Source organism: Scomber scombrus, chromosome 19 (genome assembly GCF_963691925.1).
Source record: "Scomber scombrus chromosome 19, fScoSco1.1, whole genome shotgun sequence".
NCBI classification, from domain to species: domain Eukaryota; kingdom Metazoa; phylum Chordata; class Actinopteri; order Scombriformes; family Scombridae; genus Scomber; species Scomber scombrus.
This window is the reverse complement of record NC_084988.1, coordinates 10,685,458-10,708,639: the sequence shown is the minus strand read 5'-3', so window position 1 is coordinate 10,708,639 and position 23,182 is coordinate 10,685,458. Positions and strand designations below refer to the sequence as shown.

General features: G+C 39.0%; 1 protein-coding gene across 4 annotated transcripts in view; it reads right to left on the bottom strand.

Annotated features, from left to right (window-relative positions):
• Window positions 1-23,182, bottom strand: part of stxbp6 (syntaxin binding protein 6 (amisyn)) — a 191,817-nt gene extending 168,635 nt beyond the window's left edge. For 3 of the 4 annotated variants that reach the window (XR_009927466.1, XM_062441033.1, XM_062441032.1), the window contains exons 1-2: window positions 23,016-23,182; window positions 12,016-12,235 (exon numbers count right to left, since the gene is read on the bottom strand). Coding sequence is in view for 2 of the 4 variants with exons in the window: in XM_062441033.1 (XP_062297017.1) it covers window positions 12,016-12,169 (154 nt within the window). In the remaining 2 variants the exon portion in view is untranslated. Of the gene's footprint in view, window positions 1-12,015; window positions 12,236-19,990; window positions 20,549-23,015 lie in introns of those variants that run through there. The other variant, XR_009927467.1, reaches the window with a different exon arrangement.

Genomic DNA, 23,182 nt, shown 5'->3' with positions numbered 1-23,182 from the left:
AAAGTTACAAAATGGACAATGGAAGGGATATGGCTAAGCCGGAGAAGAATTTAGACCAAATATTTGAGGAAGCATGCCTATTGTTTCATTCAAACTCTGTGTTTCATTCATACTCTTATCCCACAAGCCCACAGAAGCTAGATGAGACAAACAGAATTCATGCAGACCATTGCATGGAAAGTCTGACAAGGGTTAAGGTTAGGAAAAAAATGTACCTGAACAGAAGGCAATCTTGCAAATACCTTACAAGCTGTAAGAGAGAGAGGGTCGAGAGCATGCAGTCCTGATCACAGACTTTGAATTCATCATTGTGATGGCAACAGTTTGCCTCTAAGTCTATGTCAAAGTCAGTTTCTGAAAAGGAGGGCCAAGTGCAGCAAAAAGGATCCAGACAAGACTGAGGACTTGAATTAATGGGCTTACAGCACTCAAGAGTTTTGAAGCCACAGTCTCTCTCTTCACATGCCAAGCCTTAAAAACAAAAGAACTGGTTTACTTGGTTTCTCTCTATTATTGCAAGATTACTGAATACAAAAACCGATCAATAATGAATTACACCAACATCATATCAACAAACAATATTAGTTCAGTTAACTTAAAACTAGGCAGTCACACTCAACAGGCTCTGACCTCAAAAGAATAAAAAGTAATACATTTCCACAGGGACAACTGCCCTTCGTGCTGACAGTAGCTGGGTACTATTTCCTTTTATCTGGAAACTCCTTGATTTGAAAGAGGATTGTTATTGATCCCTAACTGTTGTTACAGACTGAGAAAACAGCTTTGTAAAAGATTGGGAATTACAATGCACTTTTTATAATAATCAGTGAATCTCAATACATTGTGAAATAAGAATGAACTCTTCTGACATGAGCCTTATTATTAAATCCAGACACAGGTCCAGCATCCCATTCATAGGCTCTACCTAGGTAAATAAAATCTGAATTAAAAACAAAATAGATTTGTCCTGTAGTTGGATGAAATGAATGAATGTTAAACAATCAGGAAATACGGTTTTATTTCTCATTCACCCACTTTGTTCTTGCTACTGCCTCTCTCTTTCTCTCTCTCGCACTCTTTCTCTCTATTTCTCTCATCTTTCTTAAACCAAGTTGGGAAGCCAACAACAAAGTCTAATTTTACTTTTAATGTTATTAAATGAAGAGAATTCTCCTTCCCTCGTCCTATATCGATACTTGTGCATTTCCTTGTTTAGTAAATGAAGCGGTACACAAGTTGAAGCAGCCATGCTGTGTCTGTTTGACCAATCAGTGATGGTCATCCCCGCAAAACCCACAAGCAAAGTTCCTGTACTTTTGGAAAATACAACCTCCCCCACCCCCTGGAATGGTGTATGACATCATAATGACATCATGTGACAGCTGTGGGAAACATATCAGTGAAACAGCAAAGGACGCTAAACAAGAGGCGCAATGAACACTAGAAATAGACATCAGCTGTCTGAATGAACTCCATCCACTGACGAAGATGTGGGTAAAAGCTCTGAAAATGTTCCAAATAAGTATTGAGTGTTTGGGGTTTTTTTGTATTTTCATACAAGAACTCTGTAACTTTGTTTATTACGGAGCCCGCCCATCACACACTGTGCTACCCAACTACACAAGTAAATTCTCAACCTGTGGGAAACACTGCAGGTCATAAAAATATTGTTCTTCATATGAGACATTTGTACCTCTAATATCAGAGACAGTTTTAATACAGTCAAATGAAATGTGTTGGAAAGTCAATTGGATTGAGTAACTAAAGTTGGTTATTAAATTTTTATCTGTAAATGCTCTCAGTTTGAGAAGAAGAGAGCATCAGCTAATTATATGGATGGCTGACTTTTATAAGTCCAGGGCTCTTCAGTCTTTTATTACAGCTCACTCTACTTTCCTCCTCTCCTCCCTTTTTCCCCGTTCATTTCACACACTAAAGATGAAGGAAGGATCTGGGGTACAAGCTTTGTTTGCACAAAACAAATGCTGAGAACACCATGCAGATGACCTTTGCCAGGTACACAGGGAGTTGAGCTGTCACGGTCTTTGCTCTATTAGTGAGCCAATACATATGGTCAGAGTACACATTATCAAAAACATGTGTGGTGTGGTCCTGTTCGTGAATAATTACCTCCTCAATGATCCCTGAGTGGCCACATCACCTCATCGCCCTGAGCCAGTCCCTGCTGTCATGTGCCATTAACACATCCACAATACATAAAACAACACAGTTCACCTCAGCAAAGAGGACAGAGATAAAACCTGTGCACTTTAAACACTTCTGTCAAAACAGGACAGAATAGTCATAAGAGTTCAGGTGAAGAAGGACCACACCTAATTCTGTCATAATAATGACCAGCTAGGACTGTGAGTGTCCCCCAGGTGGGAATCAACTTTGTATCTATCTACTTCAAAGTCAGATCAAACACTTTTTGTTCTTTCATTCACATCTAAGGTTTCATCTACATCTCCAGTATAAGCAGGAACCCTCCTGTTCTACGCAGAGTCCTAAAGAAGGAGTGGAGCTGCAACATCAGCAGCCAAAGAGTGAAGGGTTAGAAAGCGCCGAGGGGAGTCTTCCAAAACAACAATAACAGCCGCACACTGTCTCAGCCACACCAATCATCAGATTCCTGTTGGAAAAAAACTCCCTACTGTTTCTGCTGGAAAACAACACACAAAGGATAAAAGCAATGGCTGCTGAACAGCACACAGAACTATGGAGATTGTGGTGCAAAATTGTTGGAGTGTTCTGTGATACAAAATGTTGTTTGGATAGAAGTGAAGCAGACTGAGTTGGACAGTAAAGGAAGGAGAAGGATGATAGACAGTTTGGCTTTGGTATAGGAAATCACTGTGAAGGGAGGTGTCAGAACCACTGGGGCATGTACTGATTTCCCAACATGCACACACAAAAACTCAAACACACACACAAACTGGACAAAACACACTGGGCGTCTCTACAGAGGGGAGCTTTTGAATGCACAACACCACACGCACATTTCAGTCCACCCGCAGAGCACCTGGGCCTTTCATCTATCCTGCTCCACCTGCCGTGTGTGTGTGTGTGTGTGTGTGTGTGTGTGTGTGTGTGTGTGTGTGTGTGTGTGTGTGTGTGTGTGTGTGTGTGTGTGTGTGTGTGTGTGTGTGTGCTGTGTGAGTGATCAAAAAGACATAGATTGCATGCATTACAAACTATGCAATTGCCTCCATATGTTTTAAGCCATTTTTTAAAAATGTTTCCACTTTTTCTGTCAGAAATTTGTATAAACTGAAAAGAGAAAAATAAAAAGCCCTACATCTGAAGAAACATATGCAAACCAATGATGAGCTCATACATGTCAAAATGTTAATGAATCCCATTTGATCCCACAGCTGTAGCCAAACTATTACAAATATTATTATTCCTGTACATTTAAAACAAGGAACTAAAGAGTGTCTTTCAGCTCTCAGGCCTATGTGAGGGCCTGAGGATAGGACATGAAGTTCCCAAACAACTGATATGGATGAGTGCATTGAATCATCAACTAGAGGCCGAAGTACCACTAGAGAATGATAAGAATGGTTAATATCTTTTGGCAGTCAGGCGTCAGGATGAAGTGTGTTGTAGCAATCCAAATCATTTCTGTGGTTTTCTTTGTGCTATGTGTTTCTATTGCGCTAAAATAAAGATGATGAAAACACACATCAATCATCATTGTGTTAGTGTTTTTAGTAATTGGAATTGGAATATGTTATACTTCCATGTCACTTGCCCTCTTAATAAATGATGTACAATACCACCTTTTAACACAGTCTCCCTATATGTTTATATGTGCTTTTATATATGTGTCTTTCTTGCCTGGTAAAGTTTTCATGTTTTTTTTAAATTGATGTAATTTCATCAATTTCATAATTCCACTTTGCCCTCTGCCCCTCATGTCCTTTTACCTATTACCTTCTGTCTTAGCCCCTCTGTCTTAGGCTACACTCAGGTCAATCAAGCACTGAAGCCTTTCCCAAGACTTTAAGGACACTCATATCTTGGCCAGGAAGGGATTTGAGCAGGGGGCTGAGTGGGCAGGTTGTGATAATAGGAGGGGGAGAGAGTTCATGTTTTAAAGAGTAGACTGGCACAAAAATGAGCTGAACTGCTGGAAGGACCTAATTAGCCGAGATAAAGATGGCCACAGTGCACTGATACAAAGAAGTATACAGGCATATACGCAGACATAGATTAACAGGGAATGTGGTATTAGTGTCATGCTAATGTATCTGGTCCTTGTGTGAGTGGGCTATATGTCTCTGCTCTCAGTAAATACTGGGCGGCCAGCATCAGTCACACTGCTGCTTCACTGGCCCTGCGAGAAACCCACAGAAGGCAACATTCTTCACAACAGAACACAGACCAGACCACCCACACACCCATGCCTGGCCAAACCTCATTAACAAACATTTGTCCTGACTCCCTGAGATGTTTAAAAAGAAAAAAAGCCAGTTATATGCAATGTGGAAGTTAAACCAAACTAGACTGCCATAAAAAATGATAAGCTAGTACAGCCAGCCTGGCTCTGTCCAAAGTTAACAGAGTCCACCTACCAGCATCTCCAAAGCTCATGAATAAATATGATTTATCAATATTCAATCAAAAAATTGAATTATAAAAATGACATTTTGTGACAGGCTAGCTATTCTTTTTCTCTTTTTTGTCTCTATGCTTAAGCTAACCTAAGCGACTGCTGGTTCTAGCTTTATATTTTAAAGGACAGACATGAGAGTGGTATTAACCTTTTCATCTAACTCTCAAGAAGTGAATTTCCAAAAGTGTCACACTATTTCTTTAAGCCATTTCACCTACACCTAGAGTACAACAAAGTATTTTAGAATGTTTCTATGGCTATTCATTTTTTTCAAGTAATACCAGCAAACAACATGAAGTCATGGTCACACTGTTTGTTTGTATTCAGCATGTCTGTCCTCAATTGTTTCCACAACCAAAGACAATTTTTCACATTGTAGTCAATAAAGTTTTTAACTACCTAACTAAAGCAAAAGGGGTCCCACTATTAAAGTAAAACGTATTCTAGATCTAAAGCTTTAGTCCCAACAGTAATTTTTGAAGTTGTTCATTTTAAAAGGGGATTTTAACTGAGAATTATTTATGTATGTTCTACTCTTGAACCTCAAAACAACTGTATATCCAACCAAAAACATGAAATCCATTTTGTGATATCGTCTGTATCAACATCTCCTAGATTCTTAAAAAATATGTATCTTAAGTCCCTCATTTGTTTTTCCATCAGGAGCTGTAAGGTTGAGCTAACCTTGGCAAATGCACTCAAAACATAAAATGTATGAATGCAGAAAGTCAGACTGATGTCTTTGACCTGTTGTAACTGACCTGACTTTGTGATAGACCTAAGCAGCTTAATCTACAAGTGAGCAACACAACCCATTGCCCATCCATCTCACAAGATAATCAATAGTAACACGGCTGCAGATGATACATTGAGTGAAATAGAAAGTGGTATGGTAACTGAATTTATATTCTACAGAGCTTTGGAGAAAACACAGATACCAAGCTTGGACATTTAATGTGTTTCTTTAACAGAGAGTCATACAGACAGCAGACGTGTGTATGACACAAGCCTACCTGATGCATGTTTGGCCCATCGGTCACCCTGCTCGTCACTGCAGTGAGTTCAGTCTGTTCTGTAGTTCATTAACTTCACTGATAAACCTGATACTTACACTCAATTAAATAAAACAACAAGCAGATAAGAGGCATATCTTAAGAAATGAATTTTCATTATTGCCTTCAGGGAGTCGCTATGCCCAACCCGCTTGTAAGGGTAACCGTTTTTCCAAGTCCTTTATCCCCCTCTGCTGTGGTGCGAGCTGTCAAATGAATTGCCCTTCAAGGGGATTAATAAAGTTGTTTTGAATCTTGAATCTTGAATAATTATTTTTACATATGAAAACAAAATGGACCATCAGAAGAGAATAAATACAATTTAAGCAGCACAATCGATGGTAAAAGAAGCTCAAACATGTACAAAGATAGACACTGCATCAAACCCAACAAAGAGATAGACAAAGAAACAAGCAAAGCTCTCATCATTTCACATGTGTAAGACACAGCCTACACATCAAATTAAACATGTAAACCAACCCACAAAAGACCATGCATGCATAATAGTGCCTGAATACACCCACAAACATGGATACCCCACATGCATCCTACATGGAAATTCATATATTAACATAAAGCATCAATGTATCCAAACACACAAGGCATGTGTTGGCTACAGATAACGTGATGTTTGTTTACATTGATCAAGCAATGTTCAGTGGAATTTCAGGGCAATTAATTAAAACATTTAAACATTTAACGAAAAGCACATAAAGAAGTGTCGTAACTGGCTTCAAATCTGTCTTGCCAAACATTCTGTGGGCAGTCCAATATTTCAGCCCTGAGGTACAGCCATAAAGGCACCGCATGAAGCCCAGTGATCAAAGAGAAAGCTCACTAACCAACTCGGACCACGTTGAGCTTCTGGTTTCGCTCCAGCTCACTCCCATGTCATCAAGACCCCTGATGTTGTTGTTAAGGCGTTAAATACATGTCTGTGTGCAGCTGAGCAGTTCTATGTGAACATGTATGTGTATAAGATCAAAGACATCTCAGAGATCCCATCTCAGCAAAGGCTAGGAGCATACACTGGTCAAAGAGGTGAAGGGTGAGACAGCACAGTGTGTTTGATTTTGTACCATATTTGGTATAGTAAGTCCAAGAAAACAGTAAATTTGATATAAACAAACACAACTCTACATGATATGTGAACCATTAAAATCTTTTAGCCTGTTCAAACTTGTAGTTTGCTTTCCTTGGTCCACAGTGAAACAACAAAAACAGACACTTGCATTTTAGTTCTTAGTGTGCTAGGAGTTCTCACTCATAACAAACAAGTAATTATGCAATTACAGTGACTTTGCTTGAAGGCTTGTATGCACTCTGGTGGTCATGCTCAAGTTCAAACATTGTTTGATAACCAACATTATTTCAGACTTTATTTGGGATTTCGCTGTAACAAATAACATTGAGTGGCTAGGAAAAAAGGAAGGGAATTCTGAATCCAGACTCAATACTGCAACATGATGTTGAAAATGGTTCGACATTTTACAACATGATCTTAATCATGCATCCGGATACAATTTATTAAAGCATTGTGGGCAAAACTCCTCTAGTAGAAATCCCTTTATTGCTAAAGAAAATTTAAGAATATTGTTGTTCTGCTTTGCAGCATTCAGCTGATTTCCATGAGTTCACCCTACCAAACAAAACAACAGTTAGCTAAGTGAGCAGAACCAGTCTTGTCACGGAGCCACACTTCTGAAACAAGAGAGACTGCTATCCAAGCAGCAGCTGCCTAGGCGTTTTTGTTTCACTGATAGATGTAGCTTGCTACCTAAGACAAATAGCCATGTGTTCATCAAACAGCCAATTCAAATCCCCAGACTCATGCAAACTGAAAACAACAGCTCAAACTGACTGCTGTGGTTACAAAGTCAATTGCACAACATCCCACTGATTTATTCTAAATAGCAGCAGTTATTACTTAGCATTTGCAAATAAGGGCTACTTTCAATATAAGTCATAATGCTCTATGTTTCTTCTTTTATTCAGTCAGATCTTATGACTGGAATTAGAGCAGCAATGATGGCCTAGTATTTAATCCTGGCACCCTGTTTCAGTTCAAGAGTGAAGTGCCTGTAACTGTCTCTACTGTGCAGCTTCTCATATTGTAGGCTTCTTTAGCCATGACATACCACAGATTACATAACTCCACTGCCACTGTATGGCCCTCAGGCCTCAACTATCTTCTACTGTAGCCATGAGACTGCCAGTGAACCCCATCCCCCACCCTTATGTACATACACAGTGCTTTCACATACAGTCACAGTCACACACATACTGAACACTCAAAGTCACACACACCAGCCCTGTAGGGAGGCGCAGGCTGGTTTAAGACCCATCGTTGGGCTATACAGTTTTCGCAAAGGAACACACACAGACCTCAGAACAATGCTTGGCTGGCTTAAAGAGATGCCACATGACTATGTGAACTACATAACAGTGCTTGCCTTCACTATTGAGCTCAAGCATGTGATGAACAGCAGATTAAAAACAGGAGGATGCTAGTATAGACCAAACGACCAAAAACATTTGAGAGGAAAACTAAGGCAAGAGTGGGTAAGGAGGTGATGGTAGTGGTGGCCATAAACTCTGCAATTTCATGCTTTAAAACATAATGCAACATCCATTCACATATAAAACAAAGTGGTGATGCAAAAGAATTAGAGGGATATAAAATGTGCAACTGTTAATAATGATCAACATCAAATAAATACAAGGTTTTTTATCACAAAGAGGAAATAGTCTAATGTCTTGGCTTACTTTAAGTAAAAATGTTAGTGAATGAATGGTTGTTAGTTCTCTCTAAAAGACAGAGAGCCTTGACTCTCACTTGATTCCTATGTAGACAAACAGAAAAACACACCTACTCAGCTGGGTCTTGTAAAAAGTAAATGAAGTAAGAATGCAACAGCCCACAGTCCCCTTAGTAAGACTTTCCAACACAAGCCATCTCTATCCTTACAGCGAGGATGGAGTTACTGAACGTAGGTAACTTATCTTGTTTCAACCAGATGATGCAGTGATCCAGGATATAAATCCTTCACTGATAGCAAATTTAAGGCAGTTGAAATTGGCTACCCTTCAACCCATCACCTGGGATTTATGACTGACGTACCAAGACAATGGTGACACAAACATACACACACACACACACTCTCACTGACAACAAAACAGTGCCCAGTGCGGAAGGCCTGCAGTATAAAATAATGAGCAGCCCCACTGAGTCAGTTTGATCTTATTTGTGCAAATACTGAACTAATGAAATAAACACCTGCATTGAGGGTCTGAAAATGTCCATTTTCCAACACCCACCTCATGCACTAAATGTGCCAGATGAGATAAAAAAGCAACTTCTCCATCAAGGTTTATCATTCTTACACAACTACTTCCTGTCACCTTTTGTGTGTAGAGAGGAGACACTGTCTGAAAATATGCACCGTTATGCCCATATTCAAATCATTATCATGTCACTCCTTTTTCTATGACGGAAGACTTTGCACCCCAACAGTGCTATAAGCCCCCATTGCCTTCTGATGGGGTTGAACAACCAAGCATGACCTGGCTCTTATACATAGGTCATCTGTGATCACACATGAAAGCTCTTGTGGAATGACAATCAAAATCAAATTACTAAGCTTCTCTCAGTCCTCAGGAAGCCCTTGGCCAGTGTTTACATGTAGTCGTGTGAGAAATTAGATTATTTGCTACTGAATGTTGTTCTGTGCACTGATGTTCCAGGTTAAGGTAAAACAAGTTAAGTACACACAAAAACAAATACACCTGAGACTAAAAAAATCATTATGTGGGTGGAATTAAAAAAGCAGGGAAGGTTAGAAAGCTCATGCCAATTTCTCAATTTTCTCAGTCAAGATAAGGATTCAAACCAGCGGCTTTCCATTAAGCCCAACCTCTAATCTGTTGAAATCATTAAAAATAAAAAATAAAAAAAATCAATGAAGCTGCAAGATCAAATCATTTATGGATTTTAATTATGCCATGCAGACGAAGAAGTTTGGACATCCAGTGGCTTTAATAGCTTTTAAAGCAGCAGTGTTCAAATAGGGTGCCGAGGTGAAAGCTGCTTTTGGAAATGTGATGAGAATGGCATTACAACAAGTTAATCTCAACCAATAGTAATATTCTTATCAAAAGAGAAATGCACTAGACAAGTCTGCTTTTATGTTTTTATACCTATGAATGTAAATCAACTCAACAAAAAACATCTGTAAGACAAAGTCATCAGGAACCTGTCAACATAGAACTTAGCCAGCTTCCTCAGACAGAAAAGGCGCTGCACATACACGCACACACACACAGTACTCAAGTACTTGTATGACTCAACAATTTATACATGCTGACCATCAATTTTAGTGTTGACAGGGTTAGAGTAATGACATCTAAAATCAATACATTTTCTGCACTACATGTGTGGTTCTCAGAAAAAATAGTGAAATGGTCTGTTGATACTCATATTGACATAATTCCAGCAACATAACACCTTTCACTAGTTGATAGATTAGTAGATTTCAGTAAGTTGTGTTTTAAAACAGTGGTTTCATTGCTAAAGTTTGCAAGATGAAAGTTTTTTAAAGACACAATTTTCCATTCTCTTTACTTTGTCATTTAACCAAACCATGGTCGTGACACTTCCCAAACTAAGCCTAAACTGTTATTACTCAGTTTGCACAATTTAGTCCTCTTAATTTCACAATTGATCTCCTTTTGTACAACATTTAGCTTAGAGAAATTATCTTGTTTAAATTAATGTTTTTTCATCTTTAATAGCACTAGAAGATGTCTGTTCAACCAGGATTTATTGTTCGGAGAGACCTTAACTACTTTTTCAGGGATAATAATGTCCTTGCAAGATAATACCCATGAGCTGACCACTTCTGTGAGTTTGTTAACATCCCGAGATGATTCATTGAACTCCTCCCAAGCCATGAAGTCCAGACAGCCTTGCAGCGTCAGCATTGCCTCCTCTGACCAGAGTTTCACCTTTCTGTTGAATACTTTCCTCTGTTTTGGCATGTGCAATATCCTGGAATAAGTTACACACAATTGTGGTCAGCCATGCCCAGCAAGGGAGTAAGAAGCTTCTTTAATTGAGCCAGAACACCGGTCCAGTATCTCGCCATTTCTGGTGGGGCAGGAAAGATATTTGTAAAGACTCCTTTAGTGTCTTGTACAGCGAGCAATGGTTGAAGTCGCCCAGAATTAAATTATGAGCATCGGGAGAAAACAACTGCAGTTTCTGCACAGTCTGTAGGATCAGTTCTGAGGTGATGCTCTTGTTTGCCTTTGGGCGAACATAGACCAGAATCACAAAAATCCACAGGAATTCCCAAGGCAGGTAGAATAGATGAACGGAAACAGAAAGCACTCCAGTATGGTTGGTGCACAGTCTTTCTCTTACTGAGGAAGTTTTGCACCAATGCTCATTTATATAAAAGGCATACACTTCCTCCACACAACTTACCGACAATGGCAGCCTCCCAATCTGTGTGTAAAGGCACACCAAACTTACCACTAGCTTCACTATGTTTCCGTCCAGACCTGAATGCAAGCTTCTTTAAACTTGTGTTGGTAGTGAACACAGACCTGGAGTTTGTCAGTTTTGTTACAGAGGGATCAGGTGTTAGCCAAGATAACAGGGCAGGGGAATACAAGACAGTCCACTTCGTATTTCTGAACGATAACATGATTTTACAGCAGTGCAGGTCAACCAATGATGATAAACAATGGCCAAAAAGAATAAGAACAACAAAGTGTAAACTGAACAAACAGACCAACACTGCACCACTGCGTGCTGCTGCTGGTCATTGCATGCATATGCACCCACTGCATTGAGAAATGTCATTGATCTTCATAAGCAGTTCTGCTGGAACTGAAATTACATTTCTCTATTCTCTTCATGAATCATAAGCATGGCCACTTCAATTAACAAGAAATAGTTTAACTAACATTCCAAGAGGGGAAAAGAACAAAATAATTTTAAACCACTCCTTCTCGTGAAACAATTATTCAGTTTCAGAGTAAATCTAATTCATTTAAAAAGGATTGACCTACAGCCCAGCAGCAAATTGATTTAGCATGTCATTCTATTGGCAGAGGAAATGTAAACATGCTCATCAGTGTGAACATTAGTGGAAGAATTAAGGGAGACGTGTTGAATGTGACTTTGGGTTGCCGCCGCCCCCTCCCCCCCACACACACACACACACACATATAAAATTATTAACTCATTTGAATAGAAACACACAAACCAGAAGAGAACAGAACAGGATAGAACAGAGGAGATAAGAACAAAGAGCTTATTGTTTTGTTTTGTTCTCTGACCTGAGAGGCAGATGAAGGTCATGTAGTCTCCTTGACCACCGGTGGCCAGGAAGGGAATCTTCTTCTTGGTCCTGCGCTTCACTTGCACAGCAGCGAGCATCTTCTCGTCGTGGGGTGTGAAGACCTCCTTGTTGATGGCTGATTTGGCACTCATCTCTGAAGCAGGCAGAAGTGAAGAGCTGGTAAACAGTTAAGTGGAGAGGATGAGATCCAGTCTTCACTGAATAGGGAGAAGAGAGAGAGTAAGAAAAAGTTCCAAATGAGATTATGCAGAAAAGAAGGCCCTGTACAACACTGTTATCCCAAATTACAAAAAAATCAATAAATCTGGACATCCAGTCTACGTATTAATATTTAACTGGGATGTGATTTATCTCTTTCAATTGGCCAAATAACTGTTCAGTACACAATATAAAGTCTGATTGTCTATATTGACAATTTTATGTGACAAAATGTTTCTTGTTTTGCAACCACTCCAGCAATCAAAATGTTTTGTTCTTTTTTGCCTGAGATGATGAAGAGAAGAAGGAGCAGGCTTCTAATAACTTTAGATCAACTAAAGAAACAGCCATGTTAATATGAAAATAATTTTAATGATGCTTTAGCAAGTTTATCAATTCATTTATCATGAAATAAGTAGCTTTAGAGGGGGGTTAAAGTAATACAAATTTTCATATCATAATAAAATGAAACACAAAATAAAGCAGTTTTTTTTGTTCCCATTTGACCGTTTTGTTCAACGGTCAAATGGCTAGTGAATGTTCAAATTTTACCAGCCACTCAATAGAAACATATCTTTTGTAATTTGACTGATGCAACCCTCGTATGAGGATGAAATAAGTGACGCTGCAGTGATATATAGCAAATAGGAGAAACAATTTTGTGATGGAACAAGTACAATTGTAAAGCTGCTAACTTTTGTCCGTTCACAGCCTCAGCCTCAGGCCAATCACTCCCCTCAGTCTTCAAATGTAGACGCAGACACACACACACACACCTTTGTATACTCTCTATTGGTCACGGTGTATAACACGTCAGAGGGTTCCAAAAATAAAGGATGGTTATTTTGCTCTTTGTTACTGCCAGTCTCCGCGCTCCATCTCTCTAAATGTTCTCCTTGGGATCTCTGTCTCTCGCTGAGATAAAATGACTTTAACTAAAGCTGTTAAGAGTACTGGTCCGGCTCACAGATACAGAACAGCAAGCTTGTTTCTATTATTACAGCCAACATCTACAAGTGAATTTATTTCTTAGTGACTGGGAATATACCACTGGAGACAGTAGCAGTATGTCTGATGGTGTCAGGAAAAACTGTGCCTATTCAGACTAACTGTGCTTAAATGCAGGATATGGTTAAAAAGAAGTGGGGTAATTATGTAGGTCCAAATGCTCTCATGAGGACTCTGGAGCTTAATCATTTTCTCAGCCACACACATTCACTTGAGACGCACAAGCCCTCACAAACACATACCACACAGGCTACACTGCGGCTGATGAATAAATCTGTCAGCCTCAACTAGTGGATGAATCTACTGAAAAAGCATAGCAAGCCAGACTGCTAAACAATGCCTTCGTCAAATTGGCTTGCTACAAACACAAAACTGTTTTCTAACAAAGCAGCCGGCTTTAAAATGGATGCTCAGCAGCTAAATTCACAGATTTTTATAAAAGCAAAATCTGCAGAAGAACAAGGTTGACATGAAGAGTAAAAAAGGCACAAGCCAACTTCTCTACCCCCAACGTAGCAGCCAAAAGGCTGCCATTGTTGACTGGTGGTCATAAGATTACATCAGCCCAGAAGGAACTTTTAAAGTGGAACATAAAAAAGTTTGGACTTGCAGTAAGTGTTGTTTTGTGGTGCTATTATTATTCAATCTATGCTTTACAGTAACTTCTGAGACAGTACTGAATTACATTAAGTGTGTAATGTGTCAACAAAATGAGTAAAGAGTCATCACCTTTCTGACAGTCACTCACAACAGGTTTCACTAGGGTAAAATGTTTTGCAGTGCATTATATTATACTGCAATATATTGTACAGATGTTTTGTTTAATGTCTACATCTACTATAAAAGTGTGCAAATAGAAAAATTAGGGAAGGCTGAAAGAAAATGTAATTTTAAAAATGACAACATATGTAAGTTGCTCACAATGACAATCATTCAAGTAAACATGCTGTTTTTGGTTTGTTTGAATAGTAGTCTTTGTAGTCCTACTAACTCTCTTTCTATCCATCTCCTTTCCACGCTGCTCTTTCAGCAATGCAAGACCTCACAGTAAATAAAAACATGAGCCAAGATTTTGTGGAGAGTAATTAGAAATGCTAGTAATAAATATGCCTTTCACTGGAATTTTAAAAAATGTCATCCCAACACTCTGGCAAGGAAATAGATTTTAATTTTCCTATATAAAATACAACACCCTTAAACATGAGCACAGAGCGGTTTTGCATTCAATCATCTGTGAAAAACAGGAAAGCTCATTCAATCACAGCTTTTTAAGCGAGCCACACACTGTAAAAACTGAGAGAAACTGTGCTTTGAGCTGTGTCTGCAGGTCATACTGAGCCCTGATAAAGAATACAAGACCTGTACTGTGCAAGGCCGACCTCAAAGTGGATACACAGTACAGCACTCAAAAAGACTTGGACAGCATGTCCTCTGAATGTAATATATTTATATACAGACAGTAACTGTCCCAAATGAGCACCTTACCATCCACCTTTTATAGCTCATCATTCCCTTGTCATTTACTGGAAGGTACACAAAAGAAAACTAAACTAAAACTAAGGGTTAATTGTTGAGAAGTAACTGTTTCTTGTTGCTCTCAAGAAGCAAATCAGCCCAGCGGAGTTCCTCTCTGTGGAAGCCCTAAACCGCAGAATATCTCCCTCTTCTCCACCATCCTCCAGCTGAGAAGGAAGGCTGCCTACATCTCCCCGCAAGCTGTCACCAGGCAAAGGGGAGCATAATATCCCCCCTCAGGTGGCCCACTGAAGCATGACGAGAGGGAGGGATAAGGGGATGGGGGATGTGAGGAAGAACAGAACAAGAGGGAAGAAGCAGACAGGAGCCTCTAGGCAGTGTAATGTAGCCATCTACAATGCATAGCTTATGGATTGACTTTGAGCTGTCTTACGTAATGCACAGTGCAGGGCTGAGCCGTCATATTGGAGCGAGCCATGGCACTGCTGTGGCAGTGAAAACGACGTGCGTATATTTTACAGCTGCTTATCACCCCATTTCCAAGTAAAGCCCCTTTCAAAGCACTTCATTAACTGTTGCTGTGTATTCCCAAGCAGTCAAAGGTACTGTTCATGCTCATTTCCTTGCTCGACTCTTGCCCAGTGTGTTAATGTGAAATCTGTTCAGTCAGTGCTCATGGCTCTCCTGAGACCTCATTGGAGTGTGGTCTTTGAGTTAGCTGCACAGCCACTTCTTTTAGCATCAACACTTCGTGCTCTTCAGAACCTGCCTCAACAGCAGAGCAGCAGCTGGTACACTACCATAGACGAAAGGGAACCATAAGACATTTTGATGATATGGGCCCTGAAGACGTAGCCACTCATGTCATCACCTTAAATTACCTTTGGAAACACATACAAATTCAAAGCCAAACCAGTAGTTGGCACAGGCAAAAAAAAAAAAAGAATCTTGCCAAGAAATACCAAGTATATTTACTCCACTGCTTGTGTAATTAAAATGCTGGCAGCTGCTTTGAGAGTTTTAATAGTCATTCAACAGAAACCAGAGATAACAGTTATTTAATGAGCTACAACACATGTGGACTTGTGAACTAAGGCAGATTGAAGGACAACTGAAACCTGTAGTGAGAAAATGATATGTATATCTTGGATTCGGGGTTAGGGCTGCCCCATAAATGTTGATTTGAATCATCACTTTGAGAAGCAACCAGAGTCTAATCTCATTTCAGGCTATATGGCAGGCTATAAACTACAAATCAAGTCTTATCTACAATCGTTTAGCTTTGAAACAAACTGTAATGGAAAGAGGTTTATTGGTTCACATGTCACATATTAACTGACATGTCCAGTGTATTTCTTGAGCTGCTGTATTTGAGACAAACCTTACAGCAGAGAACAAGAGGGAAGCCAATCTGAGTGATAGCACTTGCAGTTAGTGTCAACAAAACCTACGCTGAATGAGTATGACTTAGAGAAGAACTACATCATAAAATGTATAGCACAATGACATCTTGCAAGATAACCAACTCAAAACAATAATAAATTCATCCTCTAGTAGCAATTCCCCTGTATCGACTCACAATAGGCTGACTCATGCATGTCTTTCATGTTGGCACATACCTCTGTACAACAACATCGTCACATGTACAGATGCAAAACCCAAGTCCACACATATCATGTTTGTTGATAAGGGACAAAAACACCAAGAATTATTATTTTACGGCTACACATTCCAGTTCATGCTAAGTAAAAACTCAATGTGGTATTTAATAAGATGAGACATAAAAGTTAGTGAAAGAAACCACATAAATTTAAGCATTATTTCCACAATATACTACTCCAACACGTCATTTGGGGAAATAAATCGCAGTCTCTGCGGTAGCATTACTTTGAGACTGGATTGTGAAACATGAAGTCAACATTACACAATATAACAAGAGTTCTAAAACAGTACATTTTGTTAATGCTAAGAAAAAACTGGGCAAGACTTGAGGCCTGCGTTAGTTGTCCAAGTTTTGATATCTAACACCAAATACCTCCATCAGACCAAACTCAATATACATGCCAGCCAGCGAAGATCAATAACATAGTTTTTTCTACCATCTCAGACAAATATGCTTGGTTTTGTCAAAACTAACATGCTGTTGTAGAGGAAACTACAATAAAAAAAAGTGAAAATTGCAATATAACACAATATCATCAGGATTTATTAGTTATCCTAGTTATCTCTCCCAATAGAAATGACAACCAGTACTGCAACTCAAATGTTCTGTTCTCCAAATTCGGCATCTACTCTGTTATCTTTGTGGACACTGAGATAAAGTTGGCTTTAAGTCTTATTTTCCTCATGTTTGGTTTTTATGGCAGCAGGGCATTGGGAGTTCTCACAACCATATCCAATGGCAGAGTCTTTTTATGAGGGACTCCAAGTCTGAACCACACTGTTGTTACTGTGTGCTTGACAATGTTGGCGAGACAAGAAATTACAAGAATGGAGTTTTTTTATTTGAACAGTACAGAGTACTAGGCTATTCACAGTTGAACAGTTTATGTTCAGCACAGGCTTTTTAGATAATGAATGGGGAACCCCATGTTAGCATCCAGAATTTGCTAATCTGTGAAATGCTATTACTGTAATGTGTAAACTATTTTATTCAAGAGGGAGCATTAGAGCAGTTTGCCTGAAACACTCAAATAGAGAAGAGCACTTTGAGGAGGAGAGCAGGACAGTACAGGATCTAAACAAGGTTTTGCCAAAAGAGAATTTTCATAATTTCATTGGTCCTTTTTTGGCTTTCCCCAGTAATTCATATCTTTAGCGTGCATTGTATACTGCTGGACAAAAGTTAAATGATAATTTACACAAGAATAGAGACTGTACGTCCAGCTGATGTCTATTTAATAGAATTAAATAATGGAGACCTTTGATCAAAAAACAGAACAGCTCTCCATCAAAGCAGGAGGTCAAATAGGACATTACCCTTTTCCCTTAAAAAGGAAAGATATGGAAGTACTCATCCATTTTCCAACGTGACACAACAGCTACTGAAAGTTATATAGTGCCAGGGAGGCATGGCCTAACCATGAATCAATGAAAGAAATGCCAGGCCCCCAAATTAGCTCATTCTTTATAGCCCAGCACCTTATGGCAAACATTTAAGAGGGACTGAAGAGAGGAGGGTAAACAGCAGAGAGGCTAACATAGAGCACTTACCAATGGATGTATCCAACACAACTGCAGGGATCATTGACACAATGACTCCATTATATATTGGGGCAATGGTCTGATGCATTAATGAAACAAGGGTGAATCTACAATGTGTTTGCATAAGGATAAGCTAAAAGCAATGACACTATTATCAGTAAAAAAATAAAAGGAAGAGGTCAGCAGACAAAAAGTAAAGCCTTGTCTGCAAAACCTTCCTACTTCTTCATTTAAGTGTGTATTGCCAAACAGAGCTCATCATTTCTGTAATGCAGGGAAGGTGACCACAGCCTCAGTGATTGAGATTCCTCAACAACTACAAATCTTTGTGTCATTTTCTCCAAACACTCTTTTCATTAGATGATCCACTAAAGAAACAAGGATCTTTATGTCTGCCTTCAAGGATATCTACTGAGGTAGTGGACAAACATGGAGGGAGCCAGCTTAACAGTTTACATTATGCTGAATGTAATTAGACACTGAAGTATGGGGAATGGTATAAGCTTATCTTTTATGGCATGTCAGAGCAAATTAAGCCCTGAACTCCTGCATAGGAGGAAGCAATATTTTACATTGGTGAGTTAGTTAACTCCATTGGGTGGCACAAGGGTAGGATTAGGAGCCTCCCAGCTAATCTGGACCAAACTGCCTGCCAGGTCCCAACCTGTCACAGAGATGCAGGGGGAGCGACATGGTAATTGCTCTTCAGAGATAGTCATTTAAATACAACTAGCTTTTTCTTATCTTTGGACTTGGAAAAAAGCCAGCCCATTACTTTTTGGAGAGATATTAAAAATTACCTTATAATATATGTCTTTACATTTCACTGTGGTCAATGTAAAGATTCAAGCTGTGTCTCTCATATTTTGGTGATGTTCATGCTTTCAAATCATTGGAAGGATTACATGCTTTTTCAAGGAGTGAGACAATGCTTTAATACTTGAAGCGCGTAAAACCTGTTTCAGAATCTTTTAATAATAATGTCAAAACACAGTCTTACCAACCCAAGGCAAGGATGTTTCTGAGGAGATGACATTTTGGAGATGCAGTGTGTTCACATGAGAACGTCAATTTCTAATTAACTTGTTTTTTTGACTCATAGGTGGCCCCAAAGGGTCCAATGCAACTGTTTAGTTTGCTCATGTTTTGGGCCAGACCTGATTTACACACACTTAGTAGTAAGCACACTTAACATTTATTTAGACACACAACACTAAAAACCTGTTTTCAGCCTGGCTGAATGACTACTGAATGTTGTTACACTAACAAAAAAACAACCACCAATGATGACCCAAATGATACTTTAAAGCCCCGAACACCATTTTATTTAATGCCTCACTCCATATAGTTCAATTATATAGAAACAAACCACCAACATCTGATTTCATACAGCCTCGAAATGTGACCATATTTTTTTGATGCATTAAGTGAGGATTTTATGATCTCATAAGTTAGTATGTAGTCACATGAATGACGAGTAAACATACTGATGATACAGTGGAGTAGCCAACAACCACAATCCTCAGCAGTTCAAGTTGGACAAAACCCAAATTGACTTATCTAGGCTGACTGGAATTTCACTATTGAAGATAGAATAGAATAGATAGATAGATAGATAGATAGATAGATAGATAGATAGATAGATAGATAGATAGATAGATAGATAGATAGATAGATAGGATAAGAGTATTCTGACCAAATAGCACACTGAATGAATTAAGGCTAGGAACAAGGATGGAAAGTCATTTAATTTTCTTTTCAATAGTTACATCATGACCACAGCTTCAGTCCATAACGATGGCTCCCCAACAACGAGGGGCGCCACACCTGCATTAGCGCAATAAAACACAAAACTGCCAGGTTTCTTTGTGACAAATTAACTCGAAAACCACCCATGTTATTTTTAAAAGCAAATAAGTCCCAGTTTATTTATCGATATTGCGAAAACAACGGCTCCTAAACGGGGATTAAAAAACACCAATTAAACTTTTTTTTCATGCACTAAACTATGTATACGTGGATTGTTTATTTACAACAGAGGTACACCTGGCGGAAACGGTACTCACCAATGTGTTTGAACGATGCTTTCCGCACGGTTAATTGCTCCAGCTGTCAAAGTTCACCCACTTTTCAAAAGCGTTTTCCTTATTGTTGGCTGTCCACTCAGACTAATTAACATCGCGACGACTAAACTTCTACGACAGTTTGTTGCTTCTGAGCGACGGGAGGAGAGTTTGTTTTTCCTGCTGCTGTTTCTACGGAGCGACCGTCTGCGCCTCTGCGTGTGTGGACTGTGGATGTGAAACCAGTAGCAGGTTCCCAGACACACAAACCCGCCCGCCAATCACGTACAGTGTGACACTACCACGTAACCTGCATTTAACAGTCTGCGCCTGTTTTGGAGAGTCTTGTTGAAGTGTGAAGAAGAAAATATCAAGACTAAAGCTGAAAAATGAATGTAATTAGTGGATTTTGGAAAACCGTAAAAGACTTTTGCGAAATCATTTCTCAAACTAAGACGTTTCAATAGCAGTGTTTAGACCTAAAAGTCAAAACAATTATAATACTTAAAGTCAGGGGTGGAGCTACGGTGGTGGCTTTTTGGGCTGCAGCCCTGAATGTTTTCTCAAAATCCCTGAAACTATTTCTGAACAGTGACTTCAACCAGCTGCTGACTGAATCTGAGTGAGTGTATAACCACAGTGATTAAGAGTGAAACTTCTGAAGACATTTCAGTTGAGGAAGTATTACAGAGTGAATATCAATTGAAAAATGTTTTTTATTTTCATTTTGATTTAATATATATATATATACATACATATATACACATATACATACATACAAATATATATACACACATGTATATATGTATGTATTTTATATATATGTATATATATATACACACATATATTACTGTTCAAAGCAAACTATTTTATATACATCTTAAATCATGAAAGAGGCTCTTGAGGGGTTAAATTTTGAGATTATTTAAGCTAACAAGGCGATAATCTTATTCTCACATAACCTACTTTAAGTAACAAATAATCAGAAATGGACTTGAAAAATACCTTGCTCACTGGTTACTGGACCCATATTAATGATGACAGTTTAAGCAAACTGTTGGACTATAATAGTGGCAAAAGTCATATGTAATCATTTTTAATCACCTAGTCTCTGTGACTGAATATTTCTATACAGCAGCCTTCCCACAGTGTGAACAATTATTATGACATTGTCGAAGGTCACCATAAAAATAGCTTCATTTATTTGAATTGTTACAATTCGACACATGTCTTGAACTTGACTTGAAGTACTCACTGGGATTTTACAGACTTTGGTGGGTAAAATAATAATAAATGGTGTTTATCACCCTGTCTCTGTGACTGCCTTATATCTTATTATAGTGGGCTTCCCCAATAAATGAATGAATATTAATTCCCAGAAGTCACTAGTGGAAAATAAAATGTGACTTTGCCTACTTGTTTAGACAGGCCTTCACAACCTATTGTAGGCTGCAGTAGTCTTAACAGTGATTTTTATAATCTTATATATTAAATTAAAGTGGAAAAAAACTATATTTTATCTCTTTGACTCAAAGAGTCAAGAGTTTTCAATGTAATCATTCCTTCCGTTCATACTGACCATTAAAATATCCCCTTCAAATGGGCTTTCAATGTAATTGTGGTGATTGAGGCCACAATCCTGTGTGTGTGTGTGTGTGTGTGTGTGTGTGTGTGTGTGTGTGTGTGTGTGTGTGTGTGTGTGTGTGTGTGTGTGTGTGTGTGTGTGTGTGTGTGTGTGTGTCTAAGGTACCGTAAAAACAAGGAATTACTCGTTTGGATATTCCTACACTATTTGAGGAGGTTACTGTACGTTTTCTTATCTCTGTAACTCACGCCTTAAATATCTCTGGCATAGTAGGTTTCCCACACAAGACCTAAATGAGCAATGCCCTGAGGTCATAATGAAAAAAAAAAGTGGTCCAACTTCTGCGAATTACTTGTTTAGACAGGCCTACACTACCTGAATATTTTCCAACAGCACGCAGCTATGTGTAGGAGGAGTCAGTGTTCATGACTGTCCTAAACAGCCAGCAGCTGTTGACCACCATCTTTTGTTTCTACAGCCATGCCAACAGAAATCACACAGGCAGTGGAATACTGTATGTGTGTGTTTGGTGTGTCTGTGTGTCTGTGTGTCTGTCTGTCTGTCTGTCTGTCTGTCTGTCTGTCTGTCTGTCTGTCTGTCTGTCTGTCTGTCTGTCTGTCTGTGTATGTGTGTGAATGTGTGTGTGTGAATGTGTGTATGGTTGTGTCTGTCTTATGTTGTGCTTGGCTGGTTGTGAGTCAAATTCCCTACAGAGAACTAATTCCTCTCCTGACAGATTTGGCTTCTTTTATAAGCTCTGTCTTCATTTTGAACAGACTTGGACACCACTGCCTCGTCTGAGATAGTTCAAGTTTAATGCGCTTCTGTTTTTTGCCTCTGGGTCTATGCAGCTGATCATTAACATGTTGCAGTTGGCAACCATGAGCATCTAAGCCATTAGTATTTGTCATGATAAGCAGACGACCAGTTGTACTGCTGTAGATGTCCTTGGGTCAACTAGAAAAGGGCATGATAAAAGATAAACAAATTCACTTGTGTCTGACAAACAACAATCAGGTAATTTAATATGAATGTTCTTCATTTCTCCAGCTTCCAAAATTTCATTGAAAACACTTTGCAGGAGTTTGCTGCCACGCTTTTAGTCTTCTGACGAGGTTTTTGCAAGCACGTAAGACCAGTTATATTAATGGCAGATGTCTCTCAGTTTTTTGATTTACCAGACAAATTATTCCCTAATCCATGCAGGGAAAAAACAAAAATGTACTTGGCAGTTGGCACACACCAATAATCAAAAATGAATGTTCCTTACTTCTTCAGCTCTTGAAGCTTCTTTCAGATCAAATTACAGTTTGTCTGGCTTCTCGATTCCACACTACAGCAAGCTGCTCAACCATCTGGTACAGCATGTGGAAATAGTTCGTTTCAAGAATTTAGAATTGAAAAATGATTTCTGAGTCTTAAGGGACATTTTTTTACGCTTACCTTCAGACAATCCAGTTTGATTTACACAAGCACTCCTGTTGAGTTTAAATTTGGATCCAGAGCAGAATGTTTTACTGCTACAACCGCGAGGCCACTTGGACAGCAACAAGAAGGTATTGGATACAGTGCTAGATGACAGAACTGTACCTCTGTGCTCCCCTACATGA